The sequence below is a fragment of the Charadrius vociferus genome, unplaced genomic scaffold (genome assembly GCF_000708025.1).
Source record: "Charadrius vociferus isolate BGI_N301 unplaced genomic scaffold, ASM70802v2 scaffold103, whole genome shotgun sequence".
NCBI classification, from domain to species: Eukaryota; Metazoa; Chordata; class Aves; order Charadriiformes; family Charadriidae; genus Charadrius; species Charadrius vociferus.
In genome coordinates, this window is record NW_009648061.1 from 467,964 (window position 1) to 483,170 (window position 15,207).

The window sequence follows — 15,207 nt, forward strand, 5'->3', positions numbered from 1 at the left end:
TCCAACTTGGCCGCACAAAGATGCTGTAGATCGTGACAGCTATATATGCACAAAGCTTGGTAAACTGCTGCAAATGTGTTATCTGCCTGACCCCTTGCACTGCTTCAGTTATTTAATACAAAAATCCTGCCTTCTTTTTAAGCCAGACTACTTAGCTGACCTTTCTCTGTGCAAAAGAATCCACTTTATTTTGGCATGTTATGCATGAAATTGACTCCTTCACATTAAGGATGCAAAAGCTTGATGGTGGTGCAAGATTCATGTCAGTGAAGGACCTGATCTAAATGCAACAGAACTATTCCTGCCTGTTCCAGTAAGCATGGCTGTGCATCAGTATCCCCAGCACGGTATAGGAACCTTGTATTTCTGAATAAAATAAAGGATAAGAACTATGGAAGTCTGTAAAGTGAACCATCCTCACTGCATGGAGAGAATGTGAAATAATTTATATGATTTATATGATTTAAAAACACCATTTCCCTTATTTACTAAATACAATTCCACTCATCCCTTTGGTATGTGCACAAACTGTGTTTCTATTTACCATTGTCCACTTCTCTCAGAACTTCTGCTCAGCCTAAGAGCTTATTAATAAGCAGACCAAACATGCTTCTTGAACCAGTTTTGTGAATTCTGGGCTCTGCACTGAAATCGTTGTCTGCATCCAACAACGACACTGCTCAGCAGAAACTGCAATTATTCAGCAGTTCTGCTGAATAAAAATAAGGGCAACAAGGCAAAACTATTGAAAAATTTTGTTTATGGTAGGCTAAACTCTGATCAGCTACACAAGGTTACCCATATTTGAAATACACAGAATTGGACTTTTGTGGCAGCTGTGGTTCGTCTGCTGCACAACAGCAATTGGGAAAAGAACAAAGTGTGTCAGCACTAGGAATATTTTAATAGGACTAGGATTAAATTTAATTGCCTCATTTTAAAAGATCAGTTTATCAAATCCACTGTCTTACTTCCAGTTAAAACCCAGTCAGCATGCCGCTGGCTCTTTAAAATAGCAAGAGAGCATTTTTTTCACATGTTATGGCAGGCAAAAGCCATTTTTACATTGCCTGGGATAAAATATACAAGAAATGTGCTGTTCATTCGCCACTTCTTCAAACCTCACCTGTGAGTGCTTGTGGCTGTTGAAGTAGGATTTTATGGCAGCACGTTTCTAGGATCGTGAGGTTGATAGTTCTTTCCTTGCCTCCACTTCACTATAAATAGGCGAGTGAACAGCCCTAGATATAGCACTTCTTCTCTAAGTGTAAGAGTCTCCTTTGCCTAGTTCCCAAGGGGTAAAAGTAAAGATTTAACCAGTCTTTACACTTTTATATTTTTTAAATTATTTAACTTTTATTACTGTTGCACCATTTATACAATTACATATAATTTCAATGCATCCATTGTACATTTTGTTTTTTCATTTGTTTTCCAATGAGTGTGTGTTGGTGTCTGTGACACAGAATGGAAGAGAAACTGGAACTGCAATGAACGCAGACTTTTTCATTTCCACTGACCAATAAACAGAACTACAGGTGCACCCAACCACGGACATGCATTAACTCGTCATGAGAAATCTAGGTAGGCTAAGTAGGATGAGAATGCTTTTTACTCCCAAAAAATATTTGGAGAGGAAGAATTGGAGGATTGGCATTGAGAAATATGTGGACAGCTAAGTGGGTTTTGTCTGAAAGTTGGCATTCATCCACTGCATAAAAAAAATATCAAAATAAGAAAGGCTGTAAATAAAAAAACCACAGAAAATACTGCTTTCATAAAGATCTGATTGCCTTGGCACAAACCCAGTGGGCAGAATCAAACGCATCACTCCCAAACCCCATTACAGAACAAAAAGAAGATTTTGATACATTGGTGGAGTGCATTTACAGCAGTTCAGATACAAAAGATGTGCTGTACTTTCAGACATCCATTTATTTTACTTTTTTTTTTTTTAATCCAGGACTTGTGTCAAGTTGGCAGAAAGTATATTAGATATTTCCCCACAAAAATACTATTTGGATTCTCCCCCCTCCCTCCCTCCCAACTTGATGGGACATCCTTTTCATTTTTTCTTTTTTTTTTTTTCTCCTTTTCTTTCTGGGCAATACATATTTGTTATTTCAGATCTGAAACGAGTTAGTATAGCTGAAAAAATAAAAAAAAGACACAGGTTGTTTTAAGTGGTTGTTTCAACAGGCTGTCCAATTTAATCTTGCACTGCTATGGTTTGATCCGAATTAGTCGCTGGAGCTTCAGAAGGTTTCGCTTCCTCTGGTGGGGCTGCAGGGTCCGAGGCCTTAGCAGTGGAACTAGGCGCTGCTGTTGCCGCCGTCTCCTTGGAAGAAGGCGCAGCCTCGCTGCTGCTAGGTTTTGAGTCTGAAGCTGGGGCCACTTCACTTTTAGTTTCTTGGGCTGCAGGCGTTGCGGGAGCCTCAGTCTTTTTGGCTTCCCCTTCCTCTTTGCTCTTGTCATCTGCTTTACTGGGAGCTGTGGCTTCTGAAGGCTGGGAAGCTTTTGCGTCGTTGCTAGGCTCAGAAGTTTTGGGTGCTTCGCTACTGGCAGCGGGAGCAGAGGCTGCAGTCGGCTCCTCTTGCTTGGGTGCCTGTTCGCTGCTCTTCTGTGGCTCTACTTTCGCATCGACAACAGACTCTGACTTCTCCGGTTCTGGTTTCTGGGTTTCTTCCTGGGTCACTGTTTTCTCCTTCTCCCCTTCTTTTTCTTCCGTCTTATTGGCAGCGACCTGAGTATCCTTTTCGCCCTTTTCCTCCTTGTTGTTCTCCTTCACTTCTGTGGTCTCTGTGGTTTGCTGGGCATCCGCAGCCTCCTTTGGAGTCTCCTCTTCCTCAGTTGCTGCTCCTTCAGCCTTCTTGTCTTTGTCTTTAGCTTTTTCATCATTGACACTGTACCCCTTCTTCTTCTTGCTCAGTTTGCCTCCCATGTTGGAGCTCTGTAACAGAGAAGAGAAGGAGGTGGTTACCCAAAGCCCGGCATTTATCACTGAGAGAATCAGAATCAGCTGAGATGCAAGAGAAAAATTGATGCTGGCTCCTTGAAAAGGAGACTACAACAGGTTTGGTCAGACGTTATCGGCTGAACGCACTGATGCTACTGAGCACCCCTGCCACTGAGCTTACCTCCTGCTGAGCCCTGCAGCATTTCAGTCAGCAAATCCCCTCCTGCCACATCCCCCCATGAACAGTCCTTCTCTGAAACCCTCTAACGCTGGTTACTTTTCAGGGCCGGGGAGAGAGAAGGGAGTAAGAAGATGATGGAGGACTAGCATACATCACGGTCTCTTGTGTCCTGAAAAAGGGATATAGAGGGTGGAAGTGGAAAAGAGCCATATTTATATTCAGGTTGGTCACAAATTGAATTTGACTGTCAATCTTGGCATCCACCCCTGGCTAACACAAAGTCCACTATCTCTCTAGCAAAGGCTATGAACAAGCTTTTCGTTGAGGTCTGGAAAAATAAAAGCAAGCCTAGAGTCATTGAGAAGGCTGATGTTCTCTGTAAGACAAGATGACTGCACCTACTCACTCCCCTCTCACCGCCTGTTACCCACGCAGCCAGCTACAGCCTGTCTGCAGGGCTGATGGTACCCAGAGGACAGGAGCATGTGCCTCCCTCACCCAGAGGGGTTCAGGTACCACGGAAGCAGGAGCAGCTCCTAAGCGGGGACATCCCCACAGACGGAGACCCCACTCAGCCCCTTCCCATCCCACAGCTCCCACAGGGATTGCCCACCACAAGCCCCGCGTTTCCGCACACGACAGTGTCTCACAGCCCCCCACCGCAGGATGGGCAACACAAAAGCCTGAAACACAGCAAGCCTGCGACCACCCAGTAAGACAACAGAAGCAAATACAGGCACTTCTGACTACAAGCTTACATGTGGCACGTGGCATGATGCAATAAAAAATAGGGGGGGGGAGGGAGGAAGAGGGGTATGTGCTTTGTAGCCTCTGGCCATGGTTTCCAAGCATGACAAGCGATCAGGTACACGGTTCAGTTGTTTAAAAGTTGAGCATGTGTGTAACCATATCAGTATTTATATACCCTTCACGTTAGAGTCTTAACTAAGAGCATACAAAATCACGGTACTTCAAAGCAAACTTTGTCTATTAAAACAGGAGATACTTGCAGATTACATTGGGTCATTAATGAACATTAAAACCTCTATGACTGGCTAAAAAAATACACTCTGGTACAAAAACAAATACATCATTCACACTCAACGAAAGACTAAGAAAAAAAAATCTTAGTTTTGTACTATTTGAAAATAGGAAAAGGTGTTTTTTTCAAAGTACTGTCAAACAAACGTTCAATTTAAGAGCTTCTCCAGGGGCGATGAATCATTCTAATTTTCTCTTTTGCAAAGGCAGATAGACTTATAGGCCCTATATTTTTCACACACTTGCCAAAATTGAGACTACAAACCAGTAAAAGTTCATAGGAGTGCTCATAGAAGGCTGAATATTAAATAATTTTAAATACCACTAAGAACTAGCTGCCTCTCAGTAGATTTTCTGCTAACATGGATACAAGGCTCAGGCACAGCCCAACAACAGACTTTCCACATGTCTTGGGCAAAAATGAGATATTATGGTCAGCAGAGACCTTTCTGATTTCAGGTCTCAAACAGAACAACACTTTGCAAATACCATTGAAGGGTTAGCACACAGCCCTGCAAAATGGTAATGTAATGCTACAGAAACACTACTCTGCAGTCTGAAATTTTATGGAGAACAGCAATAAAAGGATTAACTTCCACAGAGCCACAGTTGAGCAATCTAATCTCTGCCTTCATGGCTGAGATACCAGATTTTTAGGTATTTAGGGCAGGCTATGGACATTACTTTGTTATCTGACAAATTTACAGGCTTCTTAATACTCCATAAATATTGCTCCAGCTTATTGCTCCAGCTTGTTGTTTATGTACAGTTACAATCAAATACTTTGAAAGGGGTTTTGCAAGTCAGCAGGATCAGAGATTTATAGCGAAGTCATGTGTGTATCCCAGTTTGCAATCCCTAATTAAGCCTGTATTTGTTTCCCAGCAAAGCTCAGGTACTGCAAGCCTAGTTTCATTTGCTGCGTCTTCTGTATTTTTCCCGATTTAGATATTTCATGGCTAGTAGTAACTTATCACAATTTATATTTTCATCCACAAAAAGCTTTTAATGTCAGATACAGCTGGCTACAGAATGTGTATGCCAAAGGACCTTTAATAAGCTGAGAAGCATGCATATGAGACGTGCTCCCAAACTATGAAAAGAATCATGCACTGTCTTTGCTCGGAGGTACGCTGTGAAATCGCTGTGTCTCAATTTGCATCACAGCCAGCTGGCTGAAGATACTGGAGCAGAAGATGGGGAAGAGGTTCAGAGACTATCATTACGCTCTATTAGTAAATATTTACAGTTACAAATGGGCTGCCACCTTCCAGCATAGTTTCAACTACTTTATAACAGAATAAATTCACTCTCTGTGACACTGAATCTGACATCTTCCTGTTTAAAAGCGGCCTAGATGATCATCATAATAGCTATGCTGGGCTACCATGGAGAAGCACAGCGATCATCAGGGTCATCACCCAGCCCTGCAGGCAGCAATGCTGCCATGTTCCTTTCCCCCCATGTCTGAATTACAAATACTATTCCTCCTCTCCCCAGCCTCCTGATAACGTATCTGGGCTCCTCTGACACATTAAGTGTGTGACCAGTAGGTCGAGGGAGGTCATTCTCCCCCTCTACTCGGCACTGGTGAGGCCACAACTGGAATACTGTGTCCAGTTTCGGGCTCCCCAGTTCAAGAGGGACAGGGAACTGCTGGAGAGAGTCCAGCGAAGGGCAACCAAGATGATTAAGGGATTGGAGCATCCCTCTTAGGAGGAAAGGCTGAGAGAGCTGGGACTCTTTAGCCTGGAGAAGAGAAGGCTGAGGGGAGACCTTATTACTGCTTATAAATATCTAAAGGGTAGGTTGAAGGAGGATGGAGCCAGACTCTTCTCGGTGGTTCCCAGTGACAGGACGAGGGGCAATGGGCACAAGTTGGAACATAGGAAGTTCTGTTCCAACACACGGAAAAACTTCTTTACGGTGAGGGTGACAGAGCACTGGCACAGGCTGCCCAGGGAGGTTGTGGAGTCTCCTTCTCTGGAGATTTTCAAAACCCTCCTGGATGCAGTCCTGAGTAATGTGCTCTGGGCAATCCTGCTTTAGCAGGGGAGTTGGACTAGATGATCTCTAGAGGTCCCTTCCAACTCTGAAAATTCTGTGATTCTGTGATTCTGTTCTCCAGAAGCAGCTCCTCACATGCTCTACTGCCTCAATCAGATGCTGATCTGCTCCCTGTCCCACCTTAACTGTTGCTGAAGCACAGCTCTGGACTGTCCACTGCAGAGAGTCTCAGGGTGCAGCAGACACAAAGCAGACCTTAAACACAATTTTAAAATTATAACCAGCTACACCTGGAACAAAAGTAGCATGTAGATCAAGCCACTTCAACATCTCTGTGACTGAGCTGGATGTTCTTGCAGGGATAATCCTGCCTGGTGCCACGTGAAAGGGAATCTCAGTGAAATGTCTCGCAAGTGAAACAGACAGTAAAGTCCATTAAGTCACTGAGGTATGTATTCATACAGTGTTAAATCCATTCTGTATTACTACCTACATATTAATACTTGGAAGAGTACAGACCTTTTTGCTCCCCCTGCCCCGCAACCTCCCCGCAAAGGACTAAAGTCTAACAAAAAGGAAGTACCCTGTCTGTCCCAGTGAGACTGGTGGCCCTGGCTCATTGCTCAGCCTCTCCCACTTCCCCTGCCTCTCCCTAACCCCCATAACCATTGCATCCACCTCGTGAATGACAGACTCAGAAAAAAAAAAACAAATCTGCCTACAACTATTTACCATACAGGTTAAAACCCAGTATGGCTTCAGTTTTATGCGCTACCATTGACATGCAGTGGTTTTGAACTAGCTCTAGCAGCCACCAGCTGAATGCAAAGCACTTGTAGCACACATGTCCAAAAGGAAAATCCTTGAAAATTTTGGTGCTGAGCACCATTCCTGTAAAGCGACACAGCATTTGATGGCTGTGCCTCTTCGCTACTGGACAGAAAGGGGTCCAGAGAGAGTCAGTCTAGAAGCAGATTTTATATAAAAAGTTGGAATATATCAGTCATTTTCAGGGAACTTTGATGCACCGGTTGGCAGACCAGTGCTTCAGAAGAACAAGGTTAAATACGACACTTTGAAGTTATAATAGACTTCAACTTCTTCTCAGCGTGCTTAGTATCCTTTGACTGTATTGCTCTTCTCATGGAAGAAGAAACAAATCCAGAGACCACTGCAGAGGACTTCTACAACAGGAGGAAGGACTCCTTCAGTTTCTAAGAGCTGCTGTTCATTGTGCTCATCCTGAAGTTTCCATTTTCCTGCAGAAAGCTGGAAGGTAACTGAAGAGCTTGCATAGGCATCTTTCTTATTGTATAGAAGAAATAATCTGGCTATATTTGTATTAAAAAATATCACATCTACAGGTCACCTAGAGCATGTTAAGCACTTTGAAAATTGAATATTCATGATAATCAGGATTTCCTGGAATAACAGTGTCAAAAAAAGTTAATGTCCATAAGACCATAATACAGCAGGAAGAAGAACTCACAGAACATTTCAGATTTTACACCTGAAAAGAGGTGATCTGATGGAGATGAGTCCCTGGAACACAGGCAGCATATATTTGTACATTTTGGGAAAAGAAATATGATTTCGAAGTTTTATATTACACATTGTACTTCTATATTGAAAAAGTCCCTAGAATTAGACTCTTACAATCTCTCTCGTTTGTCAGTAAAGATTTGTCTGCCCAGTTAGATTTCTGATGTGTTTATAAATTTTTAGAAATACACTAAACATTTAATTTAGTGTATACTTTTACGTCCCATGAAAGGGTCAGGCTGTTACAGGAACAGATTTGTTATCCCCCTCATTCTCAGCACAGAGAACAGAACATCAGGAAAAGGACAGAAACACAGATATCACCTGTATATTACCACAGACTGATTCCCAAAGCTACACTTCCAAAGGTCCCGTTCCACTTCACACAAAGTGTGGGGATTTCAGTCCAACTCCAGAAAAAAAAGTTTGGGAAGACAATAGGTATCTCCTGAAATCCCACTGCCTTCAGCGCAATGTAGGCACGTGCGGTGGGTCAGGCCTAAGTAGCCCTTGCACAAGCCTGTTCCCAGGCATGAGTTATCTCACATCGCCTGCAGACAAGAGCTGTAAAATGCACATCCCTCCCAAGGTAGGGTTTCAACATTCCAAATCAAAGGAAATACGGATCCCAGAATCTTCCCCACCCCACCCCCCCCACCCCCAGCTGCTCAAAATAAATAAAAAGATCTTGAAGAAACCATTACATCTCTGTACTTCATTGATTCACCTTACACCTCTGGTTAAAAAAAAAAAAAAAAAGGCAAGTTTTTATAAAGGGATATATATAGGAACTTAAGGAAACAAAGAATTTCCAGACACCATTTTCAAAAGATTTCCTGAAACTTTTATAAAAGAAAAAAAAAAAAAAGAATTTACTACTTCTCAAAATATCCACTACAATTTCATGCTTTCCATTAAACACACACACACTTTCTCTCTCTCAGAAACACTCCGATCTCACCAGCCCAGGTGAATCAGTTTACCAGGTTAACATTAGAAGATGTCTGTAACATACCCCTAGATGGAATTAGACTCGCTAGCCTTGTCTTTTAGCAACAAAGCCATGTTTTTCTGTTCTTTCTCGATTATCCTCACACATCTTCCTTTTCCTCTGACATTACTTGGAATTCACAGAACAGAAACACTACATCTCACTCAGATTCATGGCTCCTCACACCTCAGTAGTAGTGACCTCTTCTCTCTTCTCTTCTCTTCTCTTCTCTTCTCTTCTCTTCTCTTCTCTTCTCTTCTCTTCTCTTCTCTTCTCTTCTCTTCTCTTCTCTTCTCTTCTCTCTCTTTCTCTTCTCTCTTCTCTTCTGACATTACTTGGAATTCACAGAACAGAAACACTACATCTCACTCAGATTCATGGCTCCTCACACCTCAGTAGTAGTCACCTCTCCTCTCTTCTCTTCTCTTCTCTTCTCTTCTCTTCTCTTCTCTTCTCTTCTCTTCTCTTCTCTTCTTTCTCTTCTCTCGTTCTCTCTCCTTCCCTTCTCTCCCCTTCCCTTTCTTTTCCATTTTCCTCCCCTCCCCTTCTATTCTGTACTCCTTATGTTTCAGGGCAGTGATGGGAATTGGCTCTCCTACACTCAGGTGGGTTGTGGTGCTGGTGCGAGGGAGGGAGGCAGCAGGAAACACATACTTGACCACCTGTCCCTTCCCAAGAGAAGAGACAGAGATGGCTGGGGGTGGCACACAGCTGTGCCCTCATGCCACCCTATGCCTCGAGGGCTATGAGCAGCACACTGCCTTCACATTACAGTTATATGTATCTGAGGGTAACAAGATGCTGGTTCATTAGATGCACACAACGAACATGGGCTGTGGTCTCCACTTGCCCTGGTTGTTACTGAACACTGAACAATTTGGTGTGTTTATTACTGAGACACACCATAAACTGGGAACATCTTGGCTTGGCACTTGTGCTGACTTCTTTGTGGACCACAGACAATTTTTTCTCCTCCCCTCAGCATGTGCACAGTCCTGTAACTAGTGCCTCCTCTCCTTCCTCCAAAGCTTTGTGAGTCTTAAGATTTAGTAAAGAAGTATAGAGTAAAAGAGCAGTCAATGCTTAAAACACAGAAATTGTGCTCACTTCATTTTCTAACCTTGTTCTTTAAAAGAAGGCAATTCCAATTTTGGTACTGTCCTGTCTTCTTTTAATATGCAGCCAATAAAGGAAGTCTAAGAAGCAATATTGCCAAGTCTAAGGGTTTAATTCTCAGCCAGATTTCAGTTCTATTTTCATCTGGTGAAAAGCAGAATACATTTGATGCAAATTTCTTAAAAAAAAAAAAAAAAAAAAAAAAGAGAGGAACTTCAGTTTTTGTATTATTTTAAAATTCCTGGGGACATGTACAACACACAAAAATGGGAGGGATGATATGGTTTTTTTTAAATATGGGCCATTTTCATTAATATATCTAAATTATGATCATTGATAACAGACTCCAATTATGAGAGTTATAATAATTTAAGCACAGTGTAGGCTGATAGAATATTGTGTCTGGCTATTTAAGAACTTGTACAAGAGTAACTGTTTCATCTGAGAAGCGTAACTGCTAATAATACAGCAAGTTATCAGAAATGTTAAATCACATGACAATTATTTTGAGAGCAAATAAAAAAGTTGTACCTGAGATACTATTAAGATTCATGTGAAATACTTGATCTCTGAGGTATATATTAGTTCATCAATTAGGAACCTATTTTTCCAAGAACAGAAGAGGAATGAAGACCAGCAGTTTTATTAAAGGCAAAGGTTTTGCCAAAACTATCAATTCATTTAGCATCAACCTGAAACTACAAGTGCTTCACACCTGTAATTCGTCTTTGCACCCTGAGTGGAAAAAAGCCAGTTAGCTAGGCAGAATTCCTGAATAAAAAATAAATTTTATCCACTATTTGATCGAAAAGTGATGAAGATTTTGTGGCTTACATTGAAAGCGACTATTGAAGACTTTGGATTTGCATCCTCCTGACTTGCAGGACTGTGCAGCTGAAGAACCTGGGGACACAGAGTGACTGAAGATCTGCTACCCAGTCTGACTCTGGTCAGACACCAGCACTACTTTAGCTATAGGAGAGTCTGCGGAAACAAATACATCAAGGTACTGCCTTATACAGTCTCTGTGCGTGTCACCCTCTATTAAAGCCACTTTGGTGAAGCACTGACCTGTGTGCTGCAGACCCGCTCTGTAGGAGCGTGCTTCCGAATGGAATACATCTCATTTCTGTAAGCTGATATACCCTTAGCTTCTCCAGCTACAAAGTCATTTTGCAGAAAACATGAGCAGAACACGGACCAGGTTTGCCTTCCTGAGTCAACAAGCGGCATGGAAGAAATGCTCTGCTGTGCGCAAGCTCCCCACTCTCCCCAGGCAAGGCTGTGCTTTGGAGGCAGAGATAACATCTTTTATTAGACTGGCCAATATGGATAGAAATAACACCACCCCTATTCTCCTTAGATGAGCATCTATGGCTGATCCATTTTGGTGTTAGCATTATTTGATACTTTCCTATTGCTGGTTTCAAATTGGAATCACACTGTTTTGCTACAACTGTTTTTTTTTTTCAGTGATCCAACACAACACCACATTGCCCAGCAGCGTAGATACAACTGCCAGTGCCTCCAGTTTCATCCCTGGCAGCTCCTGCAAGGATGTTTTGCATTGGTTACAACAGAAACAAAAGCCATATTAAAAACTGAGCACAGAAGAAGCATCGAATAGGTTATTTTTACAGTGCAGTGCATGTGTTGTTCAGCCTTGTGTTCAGTTCGTCCAATGCTCTGATTGCTTAAATTAAAAATGCTGCCATCAATTTCTGTTTGCCTCATCTGCCCCGTTCAGTCTACCAGCCTTCCTACAGACTTGAGACCCAGCTCATGTTCAAAGCATTTCTCCTATATTCAGATTAACTGCATACTTTCTTTTTTTTTTTTTTTTGAATAATAAAAGCAGCTTGCAGACATGCTCGTGCAGGTACACACACGCAGCCAAAAGTCAGCCTGCCCCAGACCTAGATCTTAATCACACTATTGTTAGGCACACGGTTGGAAGGGGAAACTCTGCTGTAAACACCTGTTTTGCAGAGACTGAGATTAATTTTACAAGAACACCTCTTGTAGAAACAGTTTGCAGGCTTCAAGATGACCTGAAAGACTAAGTGAAAAATATAAGCGTGTGCCTCCTCCTTATTCTTTCTAAGTTGCCACGTCACTTTGGGGTTTGTGCATGACTCCCCAGGAAGCAGTTTAATAAGTATTTTACACTAGCCAAAGCTCTCTAATCTGTATCCTACAATTAAGTTCCTAAATAGGAAACGGTACAAAATTCAGCAGTGGTTATTACCCACATCTTTCAAACTGTTCAGGTCCCAGGAACATGCACAGCCGAGGGAGAGGCGAGATTCCACACATATTATTCCAATTATGGCCGGCCACTTTTTGCCTCCCTCAAATACTGAAGACACCACCACCATGTCTAATTACAAAAACACGCAAGGTGATAAAAGCCTAGATAATGGCACGATTTCCTTCTCATTCACATTGTGCTTTTATGTTGCCCCTCCAGCACTACCTTTATCAGGGATCTCAGTACCACAAATACGCTTGGCTTGCAGACCCCTGAACTGTTTTGGGTGCCTGCAGAAGAGACACTCCAAAAACGTAACAGTGAGATGCTAGTAAGCAACGAAAATATTAGCCTCCTCCACCCTATAATCCAAGTGAAGAGCACATGTGGGAAGACCTTATTCCTGGAGGGACTGCACACTGAGAAAGGGAATTTTTTCAAGCTTAATACCTATAGCTTATATTTCTCTAGCCTCATCCTGAACAAAGGATATATAATATGAGGCACCTTAAGAGATTTCAAATTCATACTTTCTATTAAAAAAAAAAAAAAATTACTGTGTAATCCTCATTTACATGTTTTCTGCAATAGCAAATATTCTTGGTCACTGTTTGCATAAATAGTAAACTTACCTGCCATTTCCTTAACAAGGACATGGAGAGCCACATTCACTTTTTGAAAAAGGCCCTAGGGTACTTAACTAGGTAACTGTCACTGGAGACAATTATTTATGGGGATCTACATTTACATTTTATGTGTTTAACATTCCACACTTTAAAAAACCTGTATTACTTTAATGCCCATTTAACTAGTCAGACTACTTTTAGTCAAACTTGAGACGATCCTTTGCAATATAAATTACAGTATCCTGTCAGAAATGGATACATTAACTTTGAAATCTTGGAACTACCAGTTTTACTTGGAAAATGATTTCTCCAAGTGAATCCTAAATTCTTCAGCATTTTTCTTTCCCATCTCTAGGCGGCTCATGGTGCTGCTCCCTGGAAAAAGCACCAGACGTATGCCCCGGCTGTAAGAAAACGTCCTGTATCTAGGAAGAGGAGTCTTAAGAGACAGCTCAGACCTATGCTAGATCATGGCAATCCTTAGACTATGTTTTTTGCTGCTTCTGTTTGCACGGCACCCTCACCACAGGCAAAGAAACCACGTTTATAATTATGAACCAAATCCAATTCTTGATTTTGTTTTTCTTTTTTAAAAACGAGCCACATGGACTGCAGCACACCATCTCTGCCTGCAACACGTGATTCCACAATTGCACCACAGAAACGAGGAAAACAGGGAAGCAAGACCAGCTGCCATCCACTGAACGCAGCACTCTCCCCTGAGGTGCGTGTCATCGTGTTCACGAGAACATTGCAACCACTTCCTTCCAAAATACACAGTATATAGTTTACTCAGCAAAACAAAGGATTAACAATTGAAATGAAGTATTTATCATTGGCTCCTTTATTCCATTAACTAACTATTAAAGTATTTTACGATTTACGATCTAGTTAACACATTCTTTATCTGCTTTTATCTGTTTCAGCTGCAGCAATAACTTTTCTTTATTTTTCCTCAAAAGGAAATGGTTGCACATCCACTTGATGCTCCAGGACATACCACAGCTTCAGGTTTGGCCATTAGAAGAGGTTGGTTGATTTTAAAAAAGAACCCACAGTTCTCTTCTCCCAAATCTTTGTCACAAAACACGCAGCTGCTTCGGTTATTGGTGATGTGCCCACATCTCCGATAACCTCAGCCCTGAACACCCCAACAGCGTTGCTCAGAAATGAAGGTATACGCAAGAGTCACATGACTAAACCAATTTCGTCCTCCAGTTAATACCCAACTGCTAATGACAGTTAAATTAGTAATTGAAACGTTATTCTGAAAATACCTGCAGGTTTAACATTGCATTAGAAAGCTGAGTACACTTACGTCTTTTAGGACAGTATTACATATCATGCCTCTGGTGGAATTTAACCTCCCACAAGCAACCAACACGAAACCTACTTACCACCTCAGCAGCACTTACAGGGTATTTTACACTGACTTCCTGAAGAGCTGCTGCATTTCTCCTTGGAATAACAACTTTTGACTTCTTAGTCTTGCATATGAAGTTTCATTTGAAACGGAAAATTCTGTACTGAAGTCAATGTCTACAAGTCAAGTCATGTTTTGCATAACATCAAAACTACCTATAATTAAACCCTGCAAGACTTTGGGCTGAATTACAAGTATTTTTCATGTTGTTAAGAAAGAACTCCTCCTCGTGACCACAGTATCAGTGTCGGCACCTTATCAGCTCTCGGCTTCTCACAGCTCTGTTGTAATAATGTCTTGTAGTACAGATATGCTCAAAAGAAATGAGAGAAATGCAAGCCTGAACACTCAACATCTTGGAAAATTTTTTACATTCATGTTCCCGGATGCTTATTTGTGCCATATACATTTTCTACCAGGCTGTAGCTTGGTCTATTATATTAAGTTTATCACTTTGGTCATTCTCACTTCCTGGTTCTCACAATAGCACAATATGTGGTTTTTTTAAAGCAGCATACATCTAACACAAAAGAAAATCTCATGTTCCAGGCTTTCTTTTTTGTTCTTATTTAGAATGCATGCTTGTACTGGATTTTGACTTTTTTCCCTTCCCCCCTCCATTTTTTAAACAAGGCATTACATTCAAACTACCAGGCTTACCAGTTTCCCCTTAGTCACTAGAGGAGGATTATCAAAATAACAAGGAATTGGTACACAACAATCACTGGCAAGCAAAGAGCATTAAGCCGCTGATTTCTGTTTGTGTCTTACAAATATCTCTCTCCATCTTTTTTACCACTGCTCATTTACACTCCCTTAATGGCTGTTCAAGATACCAAGACATCTTAGGCAATCGTTTATTAAGACTGGCAATATTCTCCAAACCTTGAGAAATGAAAGCTTTATTTCTTGAGCCAGATGAAGAACTACAGGTATGCATCAACGAATGCTGTCATGTGGAGCCTGTGACACTCCTTCAGTGCCACATTTTGTTAATAAGCTAACACATATTGAAAGTCAGCCATATAGATGGGTGAAAGGAAAGAGGCAGAGTTTGCTTTTCGGTTTCAGTA

General features: G+C 41.7%; 1 protein-coding gene across 1 annotated transcript in view; it reads right to left on the reverse strand.

The window, feature by feature from the left end:
• Positions 1–1,333: 1,333 nt before the first annotated feature.
• The window catches only part of BASP1 (brain abundant, membrane attached signal protein 1), a 53,291-nt gene continuing 39,417 nt past the window's right edge, over positions 1,334–15,207 (reverse strand). The window contains exon 2 of the mRNA XM_009883734.1: positions 1,334–2,950. Coding sequence (XP_009882036.1) covers positions 2,210–2,941 — 732 coding nt within the window. The 5' untranslated portion in view covers positions 2,942–2,950 and the 3' untranslated portion in view covers positions 1,334–2,209. The remainder of the gene's footprint in view (positions 2,951–15,207) is intronic.